The sequence below is a fragment of the Pelmatolapia mariae genome, linkage group LG1 (assembly GCF_036321145.2).
Source record: "Pelmatolapia mariae isolate MD_Pm_ZW linkage group LG1, Pm_UMD_F_2, whole genome shotgun sequence".
NCBI classification, from domain to species: Eukaryota; Metazoa; Chordata; class Actinopteri; order Cichliformes; family Cichlidae; genus Pelmatolapia; species Pelmatolapia mariae.
Genome location: NC_086227.1, coordinates 20,139,901 through 20,162,796, shown reverse-complemented (window position 1 = coordinate 20,162,796; position 22,896 = coordinate 20,139,901). Strand labels below are relative to the sequence as shown.

At 38.0% G+C, this 22,896-nt stretch overlaps 1 protein-coding gene across 10 annotated transcripts in view; it reads right to left on the bottom strand.

The window, feature by feature from the left end:
- plekha7b (pleckstrin homology domain containing, family A member 7b) overlaps nucleotides 1-22,896 on the bottom strand; it is an 82,228-nt gene that overhangs the window by 13,788 nt on the left and 45,544 nt on the right. For 5 of the 10 annotated variants that reach the window (XM_063475053.1, XM_063475073.1, XM_063475087.1 and 2 more), the window contains 7 exons: nucleotides 18,102-18,280; nucleotides 10,291-10,719; nucleotides 9,508-10,039; nucleotides 7,167-7,250; nucleotides 4,836-4,970; nucleotides 4,014-4,082; nucleotides 988-1,059 (listed from right to left, as the gene is read on the bottom strand). In XM_063475053.1, the coding sequence (XP_063331123.1) occupies nucleotides 988-1,059; nucleotides 4,014-4,082; nucleotides 4,836-4,970; nucleotides 7,167-7,250; nucleotides 9,508-10,039; nucleotides 10,291-10,719; nucleotides 18,102-18,280 (1,500 nt within the window). The remainder of the gene's footprint in view (nucleotides 1-987; nucleotides 1,060-4,013; nucleotides 4,083-4,835; nucleotides 4,971-7,166; nucleotides 7,251-9,507; nucleotides 10,040-10,290; nucleotides 10,720-18,101; nucleotides 18,281-22,896) is intronic. The other 5 variants (XM_063475058.1, XM_063475066.1, XM_063475081.1 and 2 more) reach the window with 5 other exon arrangements.

Here is a 22,896-nt window from a genome sequence, read left to right as displayed (position 1 = left end):
CTTCTGTTTGCAACACCGTTAAACTCTTCCATTCTTGCCTTTGTTCAACTCTATTCCACAATGCACCCAGATAAGACAAATTGATCGTCTCAGTCTGTCAATACCGCTCATCTGTGTAAAAAGCTCAAAGGAATTCCTCTCATCGGTGCAGTGCCAGATATCAAAAGCCTCTATACTATCTAGTTTGGGGGTGAGATCTGGTAATACCCATTATGAGTAATCATAATCAAGAATCCATATTTTCAATTCACTTTTGGAGAAAGCCGTGTTTACTGAGAGTGACAGATTTGTTTTCCCAGAAATGGGTTATGTGTTTATGAAAACAACATAAGACTGCCTAGTTCACAGTCTTTCTCAAACAGTGTTTTTTTTCTTCTCAGATCTATTTATCATTCTGTTCAATTAATAATTAAGCTGTTTTTATTTTCGATGCCACATATTGTTGTTTTTAATTGCATGAAATATTCATTGTTCCGACAAATTTACTGGCAATTTCTTATAAATTGTTAAAGTGGAACAATGCTAATGATGAAAAGCCAGGACATCCATCTTATTTACCTCTATTCAGCAGAAAACAAAGAATGAGGAAAGCAGAATCTGGGAAATCAAACTGAAAAATTTAACAGCTCAACATCTAAAACTCCCATTACATGTATTTTTCCCTTTAAATTGCAGGGAGGAAAATAAAAGCTGTGGTCGATACTCTCAGGCCCTCACTGTGCTGCATGGATGGGTGTCCCCACAGTGTTGCAACGCAAATACGTTCCCTTCCCTCTACAGCCTCTGTTTACCACAACTTAAGAACACACACGCAGACAAACCACACTAAAACACACAGTAAAGTCAGACTAAAGTCAGCTGCTTCTCTGTAGTGGATTGTCAGAAGTCGGAAACAGAGATCTTAGAGGGGGAAAAAAACAGAGAAGGATAAACAGGGTGCTTATCTGACTGTTTTTGTAAATCCTGAGAACAGAATGATTTACTTACATCAGCATCACTTTCTGCTATTTTCACAGGCCTTGATGGTCTTTCTTTTTTTAAACTGTCACGTCCAGTAACCTAAAGTTGAAAGAACGAAAAAATAAAAAACTGATACATATTTCTAGTTTACAGATAATAGCAACTATATAAATTTCCAACACACAGTGGGACTGATACACAAGTTAAGCCGAGTTTATTACGGAGGAAAATAAAAGGAAAAAAACTGATACAAAATTGGAAAAAAAAACTTATTATAGCTTCGTTCAAACATTTATGCAGATAGAGTTTCTACATCTTTGTGTTTGGAAAAACCCTAAAGCTCTTACGCTGCTATTTACAGGATGCTTATTACTGTAAGTTAACAACCAACTCCTTAATATTACCAGTATGGGAGAAAAATGTTTTTTTCAGATGTTGTTTTTCACAACCATGGTTTTGAATGGGAACGTTTTAAGTGGAGACCTAACAAAGGCGTTGATTATTAAAACGCTCCTCAGCCTCCCTGGGAAAGTCTATGCCAGAGTGCTGGAAAGGACCCTCGGATACAGGAGGAGCAATGCATTTTTTGTCCAATTGTTTATAACACTTGGATAAATAAAATCTGTTGTAGCCAGTGACGTGGACGTCATCAGATGATCGGTTAGGGGTTTACTAAAGCACCCTTTAGGTGCTGCTTTCCATCCATTCACTTCCACCTATCTAGCAGGGGTGCTGAAACCTATCCCTAGCCCAGTGATGGATTTGAACCCAGCAACGTCTTGCAGTGAGGCAACCGTGCTAACCACCATGCTGCCATCTGCACTGTGACACTCTTCAGAATTCATCCTGCTACTTCCATCACAAACACTAGTGAAGCAGTTCTGTTGGCAAGCATATACTACCAGGCCATTACACTGCCTCCACCATTTTTGGCACATCATGTGGTTTACTGTCCAGCGGTTTATTCTGCAGAACTGTGCAGGCTCCTTTTCTTGTGTGTAACCAGTAAACTTCTATATTTACATTCATGAAGGCGTCTCTTAAACCACCTTGTCGAGAGTGTTTTTTACTTGACTGGATGTTGGAAACGTGTCTTCCGAGACTTTTTGTGTTGCTGAGGTGGGCAGTTCATTTCTTATTTTTAAGGATGTACCAGATCATGGATTTGGAAACTATTTTCAGTTTTTTCTTTGTGATAGATTTAGTTTGCTTTTTCAGTGAAATGATGGACTCCTTTACCTGCAATAACAACTTATCTGGACCTCATATTGAGAGTACCGGTGAACCGCAGCCAAGTCCAAGTTCAACACAGAATCAGCTCCTGATATTTTGTCTGCTTAATTTGTACTGAAATAATGAGTGAACAGGCCTGATGTCACCAAGTATTAAAAACAATGCTTAGGTTTAGAATTATTTTAGTCTGTCTAATTAGCCTGTGAAAATGGGGAACCATGCATAAAATGCATGTAATTCCTGAAAGTCTGCATTTCAATGACATCTATATGGTTTAATTCAAACTCCATTGTAGCAACAAAATTACTAAAAAAAACCCAAAACAAAAACAACTGTCATTTTCCAGAAACTTATAGACCTAACTAGCTCCACTATAGTTGTGATATTTTTCTCTTCTGATATCAGGCTAATAGTACAGGGTATCTAGCGACTGCCGGTCTTTGCATCACACCCGGAGGTTCACAAGATAATGACGCAGAGATTTGTCAGCCACTTCTCTATCAGAGTCAGTAATTTACAGAGATCAAAGGTTGATTATTCATATATCGCCCACATTAGGGTCACCACACGTTGAACAGCAGTATGGACCAGTGCAAATACGAGACTCAGTTAAAGGGACATTCCACTTATTTTACATGTCATGGTCAATTAGTAGTCTTGTGGGGGTATTGCACAGTCTGTGAGAAAAAGTTTTATTATGTATTCTGTGGTTGTAGAGAGATCGTCATGAAGTCTGGGAAAATTATTACAGTGATCACCAGCATATTTTTTTCTTGGCTTCGGAAACTTTGAGTTTTTAAAAGTCTCAGTTTCATTCTTGGGGCACTGAGTTTGAAAGGCGTGGGTGCTTATGAGTTAGGACCAACTATGCAAAAATCAACTCAAAATAAACAAGTTTTGACTATGTTTTTTGCAGTCTGTCCCTTTGCCAGCTCTAATTAAGTGCATTACCAAGTATCTGTAGGAGTTTTTGAAGACCATGGCAAACTTACACCGCTGCACATTTTCATCCATTTCCACCGGTTACCACAATAAAATTATGACTCAGCCTATAATGTAAAATCGTATTTACTTTGCTAATACATAAAATTTCCTAAAGAGCCTAATTAGGCCATCTGTTATGCTCTAACAAATAAAACAAAAGCAAAAAGTCAAACAGACATTCAGTACTGTTAGTGGTGCTTATTAGCATGCAATTCAAAATCTCAGTGGTGAGTATCACACGATGGATGATCGGATGAAGGGATTCATGTGTAAAAATCCTGCATAATTTACTGGGATGCGTCACATTCCATTTAAAAAGCAGTACAATGGTCTATTTCACTTTGTATGCACATCATCCTCACATTCGAGCAAAACATGACGTGGGCATTTCAAACACACTGATCTCTTTTTGATCTCTTTTGAACCCAGAAAGCGAAAAGTTATTTGCTGTACTGTGTATCACAAGATGACTTCCCTCAACTCACTTTTCTTTTTTCCTTTCTTTTTTTTTTACTGATGCAGAGCTGCATCAGTAAAACACTTCAACACTTCAGCATTATTATTACTTTATACCAGTTTCACTGGACAATTTTCAGGATTTATCAAAGCAAAACTGAAAAGTATCTTTTTCTTTATCCTTAAATTGATCATTTGTGTAATAAGAAGACAGTTACGAGAAATGTTAATTCCATCGTAAAGGACAGAAATAGAACAGAGGACAGAAAGGAAAAGAGGGAAACAGGGAGGCAGATGTTGGAGGCAGCGACAGGAGAACAAGATTGTAGTCCAGAGAGGGGAGGTGGAGAAGAAGATGAAAAAGATAAAGTGCCATTTACTTTGTTGGGGCCCACCTTCAGATCTAGATACTCCAGGTCCTTCTTCAGTTGTATGTAAGTATCATCAGCCTTTAAATGAGCAATGGAGAGATAAATCATTTGAAATGAAGCTGCAAAGGATAATGCGTGATCAGATGACACTTAGGGCCTTTATTTGGGATTTACTAGCAGAACTTTAATTAACTTGGTCTCAATTACAGTGCACTTCTACCTCTGTATTTTTATCTACAGTCAAGCTCTAATTAAGTAATCAAGTAATTGTTTTGATCTGGTTTAATGTCTCATGTATGACCTTATGCACAACTGAGGAACACAGACATGTGCATGACATGTGGTCAGACAGAGAGTTTATATTTCTCCATAAGCGTGGAGGATGGCCAGAGAATGGTCGGTTGCTAAAAACTGGGTGGAGTTGTCGCTGCTACTCTTACAGCATTGTGCTTGCTTCCCAACTACACAGAAATGTTCTGATAATCAGACATTATGTTCTTATTGTGGTTGTGCAAGGTTATACATCTATGAGACAACGCAAAGTGTAAAATACAGGCATGGACCACAAGCAACATGCTCCAAACATGGCATATCACTGTTTACAAACAGAGTCACACAAGGCTCCGAGTATCCATAATATATAACCGTTAATACAATACAAGTCATGTCAAAGTGGTTAAATGAACAAGACATCCAAGCAGAATCAGAAAACTGCACAGTCTGTAACGATGATAGGGTAGTAATGTATGGGAATGGCTGGGGAGCAGGGGACCACAATGCACTGGCAAAGGATGCACTGGGCTGCATTAGGGAAATATGAGGGTCCCTGACCTGCATGCTGGGGCCTAGAAGGCCGTTGTGCTGGTGGTGCTGCAGGTGAGCGAATGCATTGCTGGGACTATGCGCACCAGCCATCTTGGCCTGGTGCCTCCGAAGCTGAATGAGGAGCAGAGTCAGCTCCTCTGGCTGTAGCGTAGCCCGGGTTTAGGGGCCAGTGAAAGCACAGAGGGATGAGAGGAAATATTTCATAATCATCTGGGCAGTAAAGTGGCTGAGCTACAGTAACTGTGGAGTTTGGCAGAGACACCAGTATACTGCTGCCTCCAATAATGTAACACTTTATGTGAAAGGTACATGAATTGTCACCTATTCATACAAAACTTGACACGTTAATAGCATTAATTCATTTATGGAAAAACTCTAAAGAACACATGTTAAACACCAGTACCTCATCCTCACTCTTATCTAACACTGTCCCTGCCACCAAATATTCCAGATATTTTATACATTCATTTTTATTATTTTCAGTATTGTGCAAAAGTCTTGAATCACACCTCATTTCTTTATATTTTATTTCCAAGAAGCCAGACTTTTTTAGTAGTATTGAACAATCGCTCTTCCAAAGTTTCTCTGTGAACATTTGCTTTTTTCACTCAGTTTTAGTCCAATCCTTGTACCTGATCATTTTTAGAGGAATGTTTTTATTGTTGTTGCTTGTTGAACCACATAACACTGATCTATGAATCATATGAGCATAAACGATCAAAGTCAGTGTTGTCTCTACACATAACAGCAAACTGTAAGCAGATTAACAGTATCTGAAAGTCACGTCCTTAAGAAACAGGGAAAAAAAATCTAGCAAAGACCTGCATTAGACATGCATGTGGCCCTTCAGTTGATCCTCTACTGTCACCGAAGCCTCATCAGAAACATCTCACTGGAAGGATGGCTGTAGAGAAGCTATTCTTAATAACGCATGTATTGAAAATGCTCTACAGCCGATCAGGACGCAGAACACAATGCGCTGTAAAGAAAAAAAACACATGCAAATTTGCACCAAAAAAAAATCAGCGAAACAGCGAGCCCGCAAAAAGTGAACCGTGATATAGCAAGGGACCACTGTAGAGCCTAAGTCATAGTTTGGGTCTTCATTTCAGCCAGGTGTGTTGGAGAATTTTATGGAATTATGAACACAGAAAAGTACCATCTGATTTTGATCCACCACGCAGTAAGATCTGGAAATTGGCTTTTGTTTTCAGCACGATAATGATCCCAAACACACACTGTCAACATAGATAGACAAACACACAGTGGAATGCTATCAGTCATGGATAGGCCTCCCCAGATCTCAAAATTATTAAAGCAGTGTGGGATCACCAGGACAGAGAACAGAATAAAGGCAGCTGACACCCAAAGAAGAGCTTTGAATGTCCTTCAAGAAGCCTGGAGAACTATTGCTGAAGACTATTTAAAGAAATTACAAGAAAGCATCTCTGAGAAAGTACTGTATTGTACAGACTGTATTGTACAAACTTTGTTTTTGCCTTACATTCTGTATTTCCATGTATGTTGTGTGTATTTCAATAAATCACAGAAATATGAAGACATGAGTAGTGGCTCAAGACGTCCGCACAGTACTTTTGTACATATACTATTTTATTATTGTAAAGTCTTTATTTTGTGGGTGGAGCTAAAATGGCAGTGAACGCATGCTCTCTCAGATTCTACATGTTGCCATCATGACTTATTAAGTACAGTTTCTCATGTTGTTTTGTTGATTTGTTACTATTAAAATTACTGACAATTTTCACTGAGCAGTTTCATGTTCAGTCGATCTTCAGCCGATCTGGATTATTTTCATGTTTTTTTGTCAAAATCTGATGTTATGAATTAATTAATTTTGTATATACACAATTCTGTGTATATCATTTAAAAAAATCATTTTATATAGTTTATGCTCTGGATACAAGTATCTTTTCCCCTTATAGTTTCTTTATACAGTTATATTTTTACACAGTTTTATTTTAATTAATGAATTCATTGTTTTTCATGCATGAAGTCATGAATGAATTCATGATAATTCATGTACCCTTAACACAATGTGTCCTAATAATACCTGAAAATTAAAACCTAGAGCTACACAACAAAGACTGTCATGTGAGGATGGCCTGCTGTGCTGTCTGAACAGAAATGCTATCAGGAACAAAAACACGGGAACAAATTCTGCATGTGATAATGTCACAGACGGCCCCCATTAATTACGTTTCCAGTTCTTACCTGGATTCATTTTCCTAGACTATTATAACGCTATGTTAATATTATAAAAAGTCCATTTTTCATATTGATCCAAGTAAGTAATATTAATGTAATAGAAGCTCATACCGTTTTGCCATGCAAGCTGGGAGCACTGACTGTGTGTGTGATGTAGCCCATGGCTGGCACGGACCTCCTCTCTATTTGGGAAGTCTGTGGAGAAATGCAATTCGTGCACTTGTTAATGCAGATCATATAGAATGAAATCAAACAGAATATCTAATTTACTAAATAATCTTCAATAGTGTGTTGAAAGTGAGATATGGATCACTTTATCACACCGAGTCAAAGTTAAACCATTGCCTCCAAGTCTGCAAACAAATCTGACTACACAGCAGATTTATTTTTTCCATCTATCCTTTTCTCGCTTTCATCACTCCTACTCTTATCCGAAACAAGGTGTGCCCTGAGTTTTCAGATGCTACAGGGCTCGGAAAAATTTGACGTTTTTGCTTAACACACAGAATTAGCGAAAACCAGGCCCACTACAGAAGCTTAAAAGGACACAAACAACAAGAGATTTAATTAACTACACATAAATTATACTAAACCTGCTTTCTTAAAATAACATTTGTTTGCTACCAGCAAGAGAAGCACTGTAAGCCATTCCCTTTGAGATTCCCATGCCACAGTTTTTTTGCTGTATAATAGGTTTTTTATTTAAATGCGAGATCAGAAGAAAGAGACCGCTGCTGATGTTTGAGATACAGTAGAGATGTTTATAGGGTGCTGAGAAGCCCAGGGCAAATTGGATTAGCTGCTAATAAAACATACTTCTTAATGATATTCCACAGAGGCACACGGATCGCTATTACTTAAGTGCACTCCAGCCAGAGAGCACCATCAGCCTCAGAGATGCTGGGTGCACCAAAACTAAGTTCAGTGCCAACTAAATTTAGTTCCCATAAACATCGTTCCCTAGCATAGTCACTGTGGCTACCTTTGTTAAAAATGTATCCTCTAGAGGGTTTTCCATAATTGCGCGTCACTATATTTTATGGTTGTAATTAGTGTCTTGACACTTGGTTGAATCATAGAGGAAACAGAGCATCTGCAACACTTTGTTTACTTGTGTAAGGCCAACGGGTTGGTTATGAGGGTTGTGTGTGTTGGCAAATGTGGTGATGGTTTGGAGGGAGATTTTTTTCACATGTGGAGGGTGTGGTGGGGAGACAGAGCAGGGTGTGGATTACAGGACGTGCTCCTGGGCTCCGTCTCCTGCGGCGGTGGCGGTGCTGTCTGAGCGCTACGACGGTTTGGGGGGACGGCAGAGTAGCGAGCTTTTACTCGCATGCGCTCACACCACCTGTGGAGTAGGCCTGGGTGTGGACTGTGTGAATCTGCAAACGATTCACATGAGCATCAAAGTGTGCGCGCTGTAAAGTCGGAGCCTTCTCATGCTCCTCGCGCGATCTTCCCATGGTGTCCTTGTGAGCTCACAACATCCTCCAAGTTGTGACACCTCACATCCACTAGCTACCATGAGAATGAGACCTTTGTCATTTGGCTCAGAACATGTGAAACACGGCGTTTTACTTCAGTCCCATGTCAATGACAGGCCACTGCTGTTTACTGTCTCACAGTATCACCAGTGTTTAAGGCCCAATTACTGAGTATCAGCACATAAATTCATAAAGGGTGGGACTTTCATCTTTCCATCCAACACTATGTACAGGTCTCCATCCAAGCTTACTATGGGAGAGAAACAACACTGTGAACACACCGACTATTACCCTTTCACACCATCACTCCCCTTTTCCACAAAAACTCCACTGTTCCCAACATTCAAGATACACTGAAGGGATTAATTGAACTAGCTGGGAACACAAGTGTTATTTTCAGTTACTCTGCCATTTATTTTATTCGTTGGTCAATTAATTATTTAGGTAACCAATCAGTCAAAAGACTTTTTGTTTTTAGATGAAAGCAAAAGAAAATTTAACCAGTAATTGATTAAAAATGTTACTGAGCAAGCAGAAACTGTCAAGTGTTTGGACTGTTGAAAGGAATAAATTACATTGGCGACATTCACCACCGTGAATGGCACATCATATTTAATATCCAATTAACAAAGGTCCTCTTACACAGAGGAATCAATTCTTTGCTGGTTTTAATCTATGGGAGGCTAATTAAAAATATGGAATGACACGTGCACTATTCTTACCTATTATATCTTAACTACAGTTTATCATCATGTAAATGAAAGTAAAAACTGGTATTTGCAGGTTTATTTAATAAAATGGATTAAATTATTACTGTTCATTGAATGCAACATTTCTCTGTGCATTTATGATGTTATCCTATTGAGTATTTTAGAAATAGAGTATTAAGAACTGCAATTAATACTCTAAATATACAAATCTAACTGAAAGAAAGGCAAACTAAGCGCCTCCTTAACTAGGTGTGCTACCTGAGAAAGATGGGCACAAAAATGCCCGGGTGAGCTTGATCTTGTGCTGTCCCCTGGTGCCAATTCATCCAAGGGCCTTACTGTGCGTCTGTCTGAAGGAGTGTGTGGCCTGCGTGGAGACAGGGGCTTGAAGGACGATGGTGGGACTTCACATGGTGATGGAGGAACAGAGATGGAGCGTGGCATTTCTACAGTAACTCTGAAAGATGAGGAGTCTGTGAAGTTGGGGCCGGAGTAAATAGGAGCGGTGGGGCTGCCGTGACGAAACTGCTGCCGTTGCTGCCACTCATACAGCTGCCATACCATTCCCTCCTTGGTGGCCATTCGCTCGTCAGTGGACATACGGAAGTGGCTGAGCCGGTCATGGGCGTACTTGTAGTCACTGGGCAGATTGCATGTTGCTGGAGGAGAGCTGCTGCCACAGGGTAGACGGGGAGACTTTGGCAATGACTGATAGGTGACATCTGCTGCACTTGATTTGGGCTTTAAGGGAGGAGTCCATCGAGGGAGGTTGAACTCAGCAGAGGGAGCACTATGAAAGAAAGAAAAACAAAGAAATCTTTTAGCTGTGTTTTTTTAATCTATTATAGAGCCATAATGAGGGATAACGCTTTAAATAAGATAAAATGAAATTCAGTAGAAAGATTAAACCAATCTCATAAGTGAATCCTCATAAAAGCCACTAGAGGGAGGCATAGACTCAAAGTTTCTTTGTCATTAGTCATGCTGCTGTTATAGAGAAATGTTAGTTGATTCAAACTGATGGTGTGAAGTCAGACTGACCTCTTCGGGGGGTCTCCTTTTTGGACTTTGACCCAGTGCTCTACCTGAGCCAACGTGTTCTTCCTCTGAACATGCTTCTCAGTGTCTGCCCGTGTAACGAAACCCCTCTGATAGACAAGATTTCCATTTTGTTCTGGTGGCAGAGCCACTTGGATTACAGTCTTTTGTCCATTCTTATGGGCAGCACCATTAACAGCGTCTGGAGACAGTCTCTCTACTCTCTCCTGTGGGGCTGTCTGGCTGGGTTTCCCCTGGATCTCTAATCCATACCTCACCTCGTCTCCATGAGTCAGTCTGATACCATTGCTCTGAGCTTCCCCTCTGTCTGTCCTGTGAGCACTTTCTGGCTGAGATGAGCTCTGGTTAGTGTGGACATGGTTGGTCTGTGGGACTGCCTGTTGTGCAGCTTTCTCTGGCTTCTCCACCTCTCTGTGAAGACATGACATAGGATTGATATGATATTTAAACCAATGTCAAACCTGCCAGTGCGCAGGTAAACACAGTTTCACTGACGTCAGATGATTTTCACCCACACGATGAATAAATATCACTTAGTGGTAATTTCCAAAAGAATTCATATGGCTCAAAAAAATTATAGCCAGCTGGTCATCTTTACCCTGTCAAAAATGCCATTTTTTGTTCATATCGCCCAAAGCTGTCAGTGATGCAGGGAGATTATGGCTTTACTGGACAAGACTCAGTGTCGCAGGAACGAGTGGACCAGAGAAGTTCCCAGTGCCTTTTTTTTTCTTTATGAAGTTTTCACTAATTTTAGAGGCTGTTTAAGGTCCCCTTATGACACCTTTTTAATGAGAAGCATAGGGAGAAATAAAAGAAGGGTACTTCAATTTGCCATGTAATGTACTTAAAAATATTCTGATAGAAAATAATATGTTTTATCAAGTATATTATGTACACTGTTAAAAAAACATCTTAAAAAATGGTAATATTTTGGCAGCTGGGGCACCAAAATACTACCGTAAAATAACAGAAACTAACTTCCTCATAAAAATACGGTTATTTCCAGTAATGACAATACAGTTGGTTGCGCTAATTTTACATGGGATCTTGCCTTTTCATGTGATTTTAAACATTAAATTAGGAACATGTTAATGTGATTAAACAATGAAATTATCTATAAATAGGAAAAAAAACAAATCCTAAAAAAACAGTAATATTCCGGCAGCTGGGGCGCCAAAATACTACCGTAAAATAACAGAAAATAACTTTCTCATAAAAATACAGTTATTTTCAGTAATGAAAATAGAGTTTGTTGCGCTAATTTTACATGGGATTCTGCCTTTTCCAAGTGCTTTTAGACATTGAATTAGGAATATTTTAACGTGATCAAACAATGAAATTACCTATAAACAAGGTCAATGAATGTGGCAATATGAATCATAATACGTAAATGTACAGAAATATACACTAACAGTTGGTTTAAATAATAATGGATTGCATGCCCTGGGACAGACTGACAGAGGTGAGGCTGCCATATCGCACCATCGGCCCCTCTGGCCATCACCAGTAGGCGGTAGGTGAAGAGTCTTGACCAAGGACACAACGACCGAGAGTGTCCGAGCCGGGGCTCGAACCGGCAACCTTTCTAATTTCTAATTTATTTATTTAAAAGGGACAGTGCAGTTTAACATAGTTCAGGTGCAGGACATGAGACTGATGTACCGCACATAGGTTTATAGCTACTGCTAATTTTCAACAATTGTCCCTTGTTGGGCTTACAATCTAAATAAATACATATTACAATAAAACATACATTTTCATAAAACCAAATTACATCATAAATACAATTACAATTAATAGACAATAATGTAAAATAAGATTAAAATCATCAGATAAAAAGACTACAACTTTGGTTTCCCTTTAACCACACTTTAACCTTCAATGTAAAGGATCTAATGTCTGTAATCAGTTTGATATCGGTTGGAAGTGTGTTCCACAGATGGCAAGCCTTTATAGAAAAAGCTGACTGACCGAATGTAGATCTGCGGTATAATATCTTACAGTTACCGTTCACCTTACTCCTAGTAACACGATTACTGTCTTGTCTCTGAATGTATCTATTGAGACACTCTGGGGCCATCCTGTTTATACATTTAAAAACTAATTTAAGATAACACCAATGATTAAAACTCTTAAAACTAAGTAAGTTATATTTCTGTAAAATGTGACAATGATGTCACCGAACCGATTTTTTATCCATTATTTTTAAGGTTTGATTATATAAAGATACCACAGGCTGAATTGTAGATGGTGCTGCTTGAGTCCAAACTGTCATACAGTATGAAAAATGCGAAAATATCATAGAATGCATAAATAACTGAGCTGCTGAGGTGGGTATATATAGTGCCGAATTAACTTAAAACAATTCAGATTAGCCTTGACTGTCTTAGAAATCTTCTTTACGTGCTTGTCAAATTTAAGATGTGAATCTAAGATTATTCCTAAAAACTTAAAATCTTTTATCTCCTTTATTTCTTCATTCCCTAGGTTGATTTTAAAATCATCAGATGAATTTCGTTTCCTAATCGAAAAACACATAGAAACAGTTTTTTTTTAATTCAGTACAAGATGATTTTGTTCCAGCCATTTTTGGACACCATTTAGATGTATCGTTAAGGTGTCTGCTGCTTTACCAGGTGACTTAGCTGGTACGTGTATCACTGCATCATCTGCATAAAGTTGACAGTTGGCTTTTGGGCAGCTGGTAGGCAAATCGTTTATAAACAAACTAAATAGCAATGGGCCAAGAACAGATCCTTGGGGAATACCGATTCTGTTTTCCAACATGGATGACTTTTCTTTATCAACCCTCACACACTGTTCTCTTTTGTAGAGATAGGACTCAAACCAGTCAACTGCTTGCTTTGAAAAGTCAAATTTTATCAACTTAGAAAGAAGTATGTCATGGTTGACAGTGTCAAAAGCCTTTTTTAGGTCAAGGAACACTGCACCCACAACACTACCATTATCCAGATTACACTTAATATTTTCAACAAAATAGCAATTTGCCATTTCTGTGGAAAATTTTGGTCTAAAACCAAACTGCATTGGATGAAGCAGTAGATTAGTCTCTAAATAATCAATTAACTGTGCTGCCACAACCTTCTCAAGCACCTTCGAAAGAACAGGGAGTATGGAAATTGGACGATAATTACATATCAAATCACGCTCGCCTCCTTTAAAGACTGGAGTAACTACAGCCCTTTTCCAGTCAGTTGGGAATGTCCTATTTCTTATTGATAAATTTATAAGATGTGTTAATGGTTTTGTCAGGAAATCTCTATATTTTTTAATAAAACAAGTGTCCAAGCCATAAATATCCTTTGCCCTAGAATCTGATAATTTCTTAATAACCTCTGTGACCTCTGCTTCGTTAACCTCTTCAATAAAAAATGAGTCTGATGAATCGATAGGTCTATTTTTAATAGTGACCACTGGAGAGCTGAAATTTTGCATTAATTCTTCTACAGATTGTATAAAATATTTGTTAAATTCATATGCCATGGAACCCTTGTCTATAATAATTGTGCCATTTATATTGACTTGCTCAATTTCCTTCCTGCTAGATGATCTGTTAATTAAATCGTTTAAATGCTTCCAAAGGGAGACATTATGACCTTTAGCTTTTTCTATAATATGAGTGTAATATAAAGCCTTAGCTTTACGCAATTCCATGACTACTTTATTTCTTAGGCCTTTATAGACCATATAATCCGTATTACCTTTAGTAGTTAAGGCTGTTTTTAACGCCAAATCTCGTCTTTTCATAAGTTTATGTATTTCACTATTTAACCATGGTAGATTTTGCTTCCTTTGCTTAAGTTTGATACTTTTGGTATATTTAGATATTACTTCAGTCAGGGAGCTAGTCATGGAATTGCAACACAACTCCAAATCATCTGATTTTATAAGATGATCCCAGTTGCGATTCGCAAGCTCCTGTTCAAACTTTACAATTTCAGACTTGGGAATAAATGTCTTTACATGGTCAGGGCTGTTTTTACTATAATACTGCAATCGTTTTTTGGTCAATTTCCTAACAGTTAAAATCATATTATGATCAGACAGACCAGTTAATAAGGTATATGTTTTTGTTATCCGATCTATTTTATTAGTGAATACCATATCAATTAGAGTTCTACTATTTTTGGTGACTCTTGTGGGTCCTTTAATTATTTGCTTAAATTGAAATTTTGACATAATAATTTTTAATTTTTGGTTATTAGTTTTATCCAGCCAGTTGATGTTAAAGTCACCATAAAATATTGTTTCTCTACAACAATTCAATTCTTTTACTGCATCTTGTAACTGATCATAAAATGAGACACTATGTGATGGTGGGTTATATAGGACAACAATATTAAAACACATTTGGGGGGAAAGAATCACCTGTAAAGCTAAACATTCAAGAGGAGTATTCATTTGTATTTCACTACATTTGTACTTTTCTTTAATGAAAATCAAAACCCCCCCACCTCTACCATACAGCCTATCCTTTCTAAAACAACTGTAGCCGGGAATGTCAATCATGTTTGCTGGAATATTCACATGAAGCCAAGTTTCAGTTAAACAAAGATAATCCAAGTTTGAGTCACAAAGAAGAGTATAAATCTGATCTATTTTTGGAATAACAGTCCGAATATTTAAGTAGCCGCCAAGAATACCTTTGGGTTTAGATTTCAAGTCCCATAACACTTTGGCATGATTAACAGTTTGAAAGAATAGATACTGTTTTTGTTTCTGAGCTGCACCTCGCTCAGTTTTCTCTCTCCTTGTTTCTTGGAAAGCCATGGTAGATTTTTCATTGAGCACGACGGCATGTTCCATTTCCATCCCAGCCTTCAATTCTGTGACTGTCTCTGCATTCAAACAATGGGACTCACCATTACGATGCATTACAGAATCTGGTTGAAGTGTCTTTAGATTGTCAGTAGAAAACGCTGCTTGTTCCTGGCTCAGATCTTGCCCTTCGAACAGGTGCTCTAGTTCCTTCCCAAATGCGCCGGTCACAGCTGAGGGCTCCTGCATCTCCGTAACACACAACGGCTGTGCCTCAAAAACCGGCTTCTCCGGAACACACACCGGCCGCGTTCCAACCACCGGCGTCTGCGGAACACACACCGGCCGAGCCCCGAACACCGGCGTCGAGGCAAGGTCTCCTCTCTGTTCAAACACCGATGGGCCGGGATTTAAATGTATATCCCCAGCTAATAGTAATAATATAAACAAGGTTTGCAGCAAACGCCCCTTGTGATGGTGTTTTGAGGATTGCGAGGTATTCTTTATTTTCTTATTTTTGATCCTTCTCATTGGAGTAAAGATGGAATATAACGCCAAATATCCATGACCAAACAAATGTAATTTTGTCTGGTTATCAGCGGTTGGGCCCATTGACCCTTCAAACGTCGATGTAGCCATGTCCGCTGCTGATTTTAACCATGATCCACTAGGAAATAATAACAGCAGACAGCAATATAAAAGCATACAGGCCTTTTGTTGAACTAGCGACTTCTTGCGGACTGATTTTCTTTGCTTGGAATCATCCTGAGAAGTGCTAAAAGTTTGCTGTAATATGTAAATCAGAGCATAAAATAGCGAAAAAGAGAATGTCAGAATAAAGAGCGTTAAAGTGGAGCCCAACAACCCACTCTCCGACTGTCCGACACGCTCGGTCGCCATTTTTTTCCTGTCCCCCGTCCCGCTTTCTGATCACAAAGCAAACTGCCAACTCTTGAGCCACGATCACCCTAACTAGCAATGATAATAATACTTATGTGATGTAACACAAGCTTATAGGAATCATGTTATATACTTTACCATAGCATTACATTTGAATTCAACAGTTCAATCTTTCAAATAACGGACAGATATTTGTGAAATCATGATACATTTGTGAATGTATTTTAACAATCTAAATATGCATATGTACAGACAGATACATTTAATAATCATGAAAATTATGTTTTATTACATTACAGTGATTTAACGTTAATTGACATTTGAAATGTGAAGTCACAGTCTATTTACGTAACTTTAATGATATTCTAGAAGAACAGAACAAAACTGTAAAATGCACAGTAAAACACTTTTATATTAGGATTTTTTCCTACAGTGCAGCCATACCCGCGACCTTGTGGTTGTTAGTTCACATTCATTGGCCGATGCTTAGCGTCATGTTATTATGTGTCCCAACATCCAATGGCATGTCACATTGTTTTCATGGCCACACCCTCACCCCAGGTGCAGAGGCCTATTTCTGTTCAGGAATGTTGTGAATACTTTGAGATTTATATTAATTGCAATTCCTACCTCTACATTTATTTTTTAAAATATATAATTAGCACAGCGTGGCCGTGCAATGTTTTATATGTTTTTTTTAGTTTTTATTCCTATTAATTATATTTTCACTTGTTACCTCTGAATTATTGAATCAGACCTAGATGACATGAAATTTTCAGCAAAATTATAATTCAAATACTCCTTTAATTATTGATTATTCTCATTAATTTTCGATCATTTTATATATTTTTCCATAGTATTACATTTGAATTTAACAGATCATTCTCTCACATAACAGACAAATATTTGTGAAATTATGATACATTTCTGAATGTATTTTTATAATCTAAATATGCATATGTACAAAAAGATATATTTAAAAAACAAGTAAATTGTGTTTTACTATATTTACAGTGATGTTATGTTATTTTACCTTTGACATGTAAAATCACAGTCTACTTATGTAAATTTAATGATATTCTAGAAAGACAGTACAAAACTGTAAAATATACAGTAAGATACTTTGACATTACTATTTTTTGGAACAGTGTAAGGTAAATTATACCTGACATTAGTGTTACAGGGTTATGGGATTACACAGTATTAATCAGTGAATAGAGAACACAATGGGAACTCTAATCAACCTTAAGTGGTCCTAAAGGTAATTTCCCAATCCATTTGCAGAGACACAAATCCAGAGCATAGGGAGTTATTCATTAAATATCCAACTGCACTTTTTCAAAGGAGCTAAAATGGGGGGAGTAAAACCCCAGTGAAACCCCAGAGTACCGCAGTAATATCACTCACTTTATCTTCATCAAATACTTTAGGTTAGAGCACCACCTTTTTAATGCATTGCAACTTAATGCTCCATACTTTAAAACATGTATCCTTATTCCTGAATATTGGATTTTCTTGGTATGTTATTTACAGTTTCACAAACTTCATACAGTTGATAGACACTAATGTCTAAAGGGTATTTCCTATAACTTGTATTTCATTTCAAAGAACACAACAATGGGATTCTGAGCGCTTTCCAAAATATTATTAAAAAATTAGGTAGTGATGTACATTGGTCTCTAGATGGCAACATTGCACAGATCATTTAAGCTATGCAGTACAGCCTGCTAATGTAAGATAATTCTGTATACAGCGAGTATCTGGCTATATATTTTAGAGCATTTCTGCCCTCCATTAAATATTTGAGAAAGTCTACTTTGCAGACACAGCTGGACTTAAAGCTGCAGAATACTGAAGTTACAATGCAGCCAATTACGGAAAACATAATTTTATTAGTGAATCATATAGATACTAAAGAATCTGACCTTCAGGACTGCAGTATAACAGTGCTGTTGAATCCTTAAGGCATGATGCACTAGCAAAGGTTCTAGTTGTTTTTGATTGGGACATCCAGGCTCCCTTTTTTAATATAATCTCAATAGATATCCAGTTCTGCTGTGCAAACTTACACTAGAACCCCAACCAACTGAACCCAGTAGAGTGAGACCAACCTCTTTATCATGTGACTCTGCTGCATCAGCGCAGCCTGGTTCATGGCCCGGATCCAGCCATTCATGTCCTCCTGTGTGTCCGCACTGAAGAAATATGTCCGCATCCCGCAGTGTTCTGCCTGTGAGCCAATCACAGAGTTCTTATTGTAAATGTAGGAGCGCATTCCAGTATGGCTCGCCTATCAAAGAGAGAGAGATGGGGGATAGACATGAGAGCGTCTTACTAAAGGCAGGAAAAAGCTGCCAGACAGGCCGATAAGTGCTTTATTGTTCAATGATCGCTGCCAACTCACTGAAGTTTACAGCAACAATATACAGAAAAAGAATGGAGGGGAAAAAAGTGCTGCAGCAGAAAATATGGTGCTGTTGTTTCTGGCAACACAAAAAGCAAAACATAAAGGTTACACCTTCCCGTCTTTAAGAGAAATTCTTCTAGAAATACACAAATTATATACCAGCTGCAGCGAACAACCAAACAGGAACAAAGAAAACATAATTACGGACTCCTTTAGACACAAGCACACACACATAACCTCATATAAAAAACCACTCAAAGGGTGAAGCAGCTGTTTGTAGTTTCACAGGTGTTGCCTTTTTTGTTTTTTACCTACTACTGTTTACATACTTTTCCTTACCTTTTACAATATACTATAGTAAGAGGTAAGGGAAATGTTAAATCTTCAATTAATCAATATAAATTAAAACTATATTTACTCTTACTCTATAGAGGTTTCCAGAATGAATGTTTTTGAGCAATTTATTGGCTATTTCACATGAACTGTAAGAGCATGACCTTCACTAAGTCCAATACAACACACTTGATAATGAGAAACAAAATAAATATAAAACCTTCATGCAATTATAGATATCCTTATTCATCATATTAACAGAAAAGCAGAACGCCACCTGTAATTAAAAAAAAGTAGTTTATTGAGTTCAGGCTGACTTTATTAATAAGAGAAGTCTCTATTTTCATTGATCTGTTCAGAAAGCTCTTTACTATGTAGCACTCATAATTTAAAACGATTATTGTCACTCAATAATCTACTAAAAACTCAACATGTTAGAGGCCAAACACAGCAAAGCAAACTCAACAAGACCTGCTTCCAAAAAGAGGTAGAGAATTGTGTTGGGTTAATTTCATAGCTTGTATTATACAACAATAAAAAATAAACACACGTACAGGAGATGGCAAATTGCTAATGGTGACATACATTCCATGAAATGCAAAGAATAATGGCTGACACCTCGCCATTCTCCCTCTCCCGCGATGATGGAAATGTGATGAGTAATAAGCAGCCTGACAAGACAAATACCAGAGCCTCAGAGCATTGATGAAATGGTAAAACGAGCATCAACATTTGCAAATTGATCTCATTTATAAAGTTAGTAATTGGTGAACCTGCTAAATATATGGGAGTTTAACTTGGATTATAGATGAAACAAACATCTGAGGGTAAAGTGCTGACTCTGAATTGCAGTGTTGTCATGGACATCTTGTGCTACTGGTGGATTATGTTTTAAAGAGTTATCAGTTCTGCGCTAAATATCTAACATTCATGTCCAGGAAAAATGCTTATACTGTAATAGATGTTTTAAATGTGGTGCAAGTAAAAGAAAAGCACTCGATTAATGTTTCCCACTCAAAAGATTTGTCTAATCTAGCAATGATTGCTCTGGCATTGTCCATAAATGACTTGTCATTCGTTTCCATGATGAGGCTTAAATGCACATTTAGAAATGTGCATTCAGCAGCTAGACGCAAACAAATGGAGGTGAAGATGGTGCGCTACTGATGAGGCTATAGTGAAATCAAATACCTATTCATGTAACACAGGAAGCCTGTGTGATTCAGGACGGCCGCCCACAGAGAACAGTACTCACTCCGCCCACGCAAACACACCGGGTCACAATGGAAGGCAATTGACCAACAGGGAATGAGAGAAACACAGTGAGATGAGCAAAAATAGGAGAACAGAAAATAACAGAAAGTCACAGCTGATCAGTGCTGATTCAAACAGAGAGAACAGAAACGGCTCCAGCTGGAGTCCCTCGTCATCACAAAAGCAAGAATGAGTAATAATGGGAGCATCGTAAGTGTTTTGACACACAATTGTGGAATCGAAGCACAAAGCATTACAGCACCAAAGTCCTTACACAACATCTTAAGTTTTATACATCCAACTGCTCATTTAACTGATTTTCAGTAGAATTTTAACAAAAATGTTACACTTTATTCGCCTCATAATCTTTTAACCCAGGTAAAAGATTAATCTAGAATTAACTCTACATGTCAGTAGATCTAAGAGAGACACATCATTCCTGGACACCAACAACAACTCAGCTGTTTTCATGCTTGCTTAGCAGTAACTGAAAATTTCCAAAGCACCTCAGATACACATAATGAAATCTCCTGCTCTTTAATGCATGATGGCACAGGGAGAGCTAAGGGTGGGGGGATGGGGGATCCCTTAAATACAAGGTATTAATGCAAAGCCAAGGCTCATTTCTCCTAACTGTACATACACTCCCGCCCAACAGCGAATATGCTGAATGCATTATTAATATTCTAAGCAGCAATTACCATACAAATTTCAGTGCCCGTTGTATGAACTTTAAAACACAGTACATACATATCACATGAGCACAGACATTGTAATTCACACTGGCATGCTCTCACAATCAGACATATTTACACCAAGAATCTAAGAAAAAAAAAAGCCCAAGCCCAAAAGAGCTGAAAGGATTATAACAGAATACCGAGATTCTGCTGTGCTGCATCAACATTCAGGCACTATTATTCTTTGAGGGAGTCTCTGTGCTTCCACAAAGAGGACTTAGATGATGTTAACACACAAGAAACATAATTTCTTGTGTCCTTCTTTTGTCAGAATTTGCACAAAAAAGAAAAAGAAAAAGAAAGAAACAAAATATTAGTTGCATGCAAGAAAAACGTCATGCACATATATTAAAGTAAAAGTGATACAATTAACACCAGTTTTAGCTATATTACCATTCAGATTTTGGTTACAGAAACATTTTCTTATACTTCACACACTGTTTTGAATACTGCCCTGTACTGCCCTCAAGAAACACCTAAACATATTTTTCTTCTCAGTTCATAATAGTGGATAAAATCAGATAAGAAATAGTTCTGCTGTACTTGATACATGGACAATTGTACTGTAGCGGTTCGCTCTAATCCCCGCTATTGAGTTTGTTCTAGAAAAGGTCAGAAATCAGGAGGTCAAAAATTCCATCACACTCTGCACAACTTGAGAAAGAACTATTTATAGAATTAGATAAGAAAAGCTGAGTTAAGACCACCTTAGGTGCATGCAAAATACTTGTTTTGCAAAAACCTGAACATACATAATGATCAAGAGTGGGGCTGTTGTTTAGTTCCAGTGAAACTTTCTCCACTCTTGAGACTATATTAGTTCTTCATGTAATACAATGAAGTTACAAAAGATACCATAAATAAAAAGTTTAAGTTCAGTTAAGTTTAGCTGCTGGTAAACTGCTGCTCCTGCGTTGTTTAGACATTTCTCACTATTCTAATCACTTGCATGCTGAATCTCTTCCACGGTTTTAAATGGTAAAATGTTATTGCTGTGGGGCACAATAGGAGACAGTTGTGTTCTGGATGTCTCTTTTCTTGGGCTTGATCAGTACTAACTGTTCCATGGAAAGCTGTTGATTTATTTCTTAGTCATAACCAGACACCCACCTCTGATGACCTCCTGATCTTACAAATCGGAACAGCCAATGGCAGCTCTATGAAATCCATAACTTTGGTAATCTTTACATAGATTTTTATGGGTGAACTTTGAGAACCGTGTCATATCAACTCAGCAACTAATAAATGAAGTTACAGCTGTGGTCATGAATATCATGGGGAATTTTAAAGATGTCTTTGAACTGTTCTTTTTCCAGGGTGGAGAGATTGTACAGCATACATATTTAATGACTTAAAAAAACAGGAATTGGGTGCACAGGTTTGAGTGTATTTTGGATTTTCTCCAATCCACAGAATCAAAGTATACATACAGAAGCACACACATCCATATAACCCCTCTGTTTGGTTAAATGTCCCTTGGCAAGTTGGACCTCAATAAGACATCTTGGCCATCACCAAGCTTCTGGCATAATTCTGGCTGGATATTTGATCACTCTTGTTGGCAGAATTGGTAGAGTTCATTTAAATTAATTGGTTTCCTGGCACAGACTTGGCCTTTAAGCATAGTCCACAAATAGGATTGAGGCTCTTGGAAAGGTCATCATTCAAGCTTAATATTAGCCTGCTTTATTCATCCCCAAACCAGTTTTGATGTGTGTTTGGCATCACTGTCCTGTTGGAACACACAGATGTGACCACGTTTGAATCGTATACAGTAGTTGTTAATTTGAGGTGAAGTTGAAGAATTTGGTGCTCCATCTTCATCATTATTCCATCCACTTTGTGCGATGTGCGAGTACCACTGGCAGGAAAACATCCACAGAGCATGATGGTACCACCATGCTTGACAGATGGTACAGTATTCTTACATTTGAAAGCATCGCCATTAACTCTAAACATACTAACGTCATTGTGGCCAGATAAATCCACCTTTGTCTCGTCTGACCATAACACGTTTCTCCAGAAGACTGAAGAAAGACATCTTCAAATTTCAATTGAGTTTGCAGCTGTCAGTTTTGGAGCAGGGGCTTCTTGCTTGGTCACAACCCCTCCCAGTAAAACTTCCCTTGCTGTGGACACTGGTGCTCCAGCATCTTCCAGTTCACAGCAGACTGG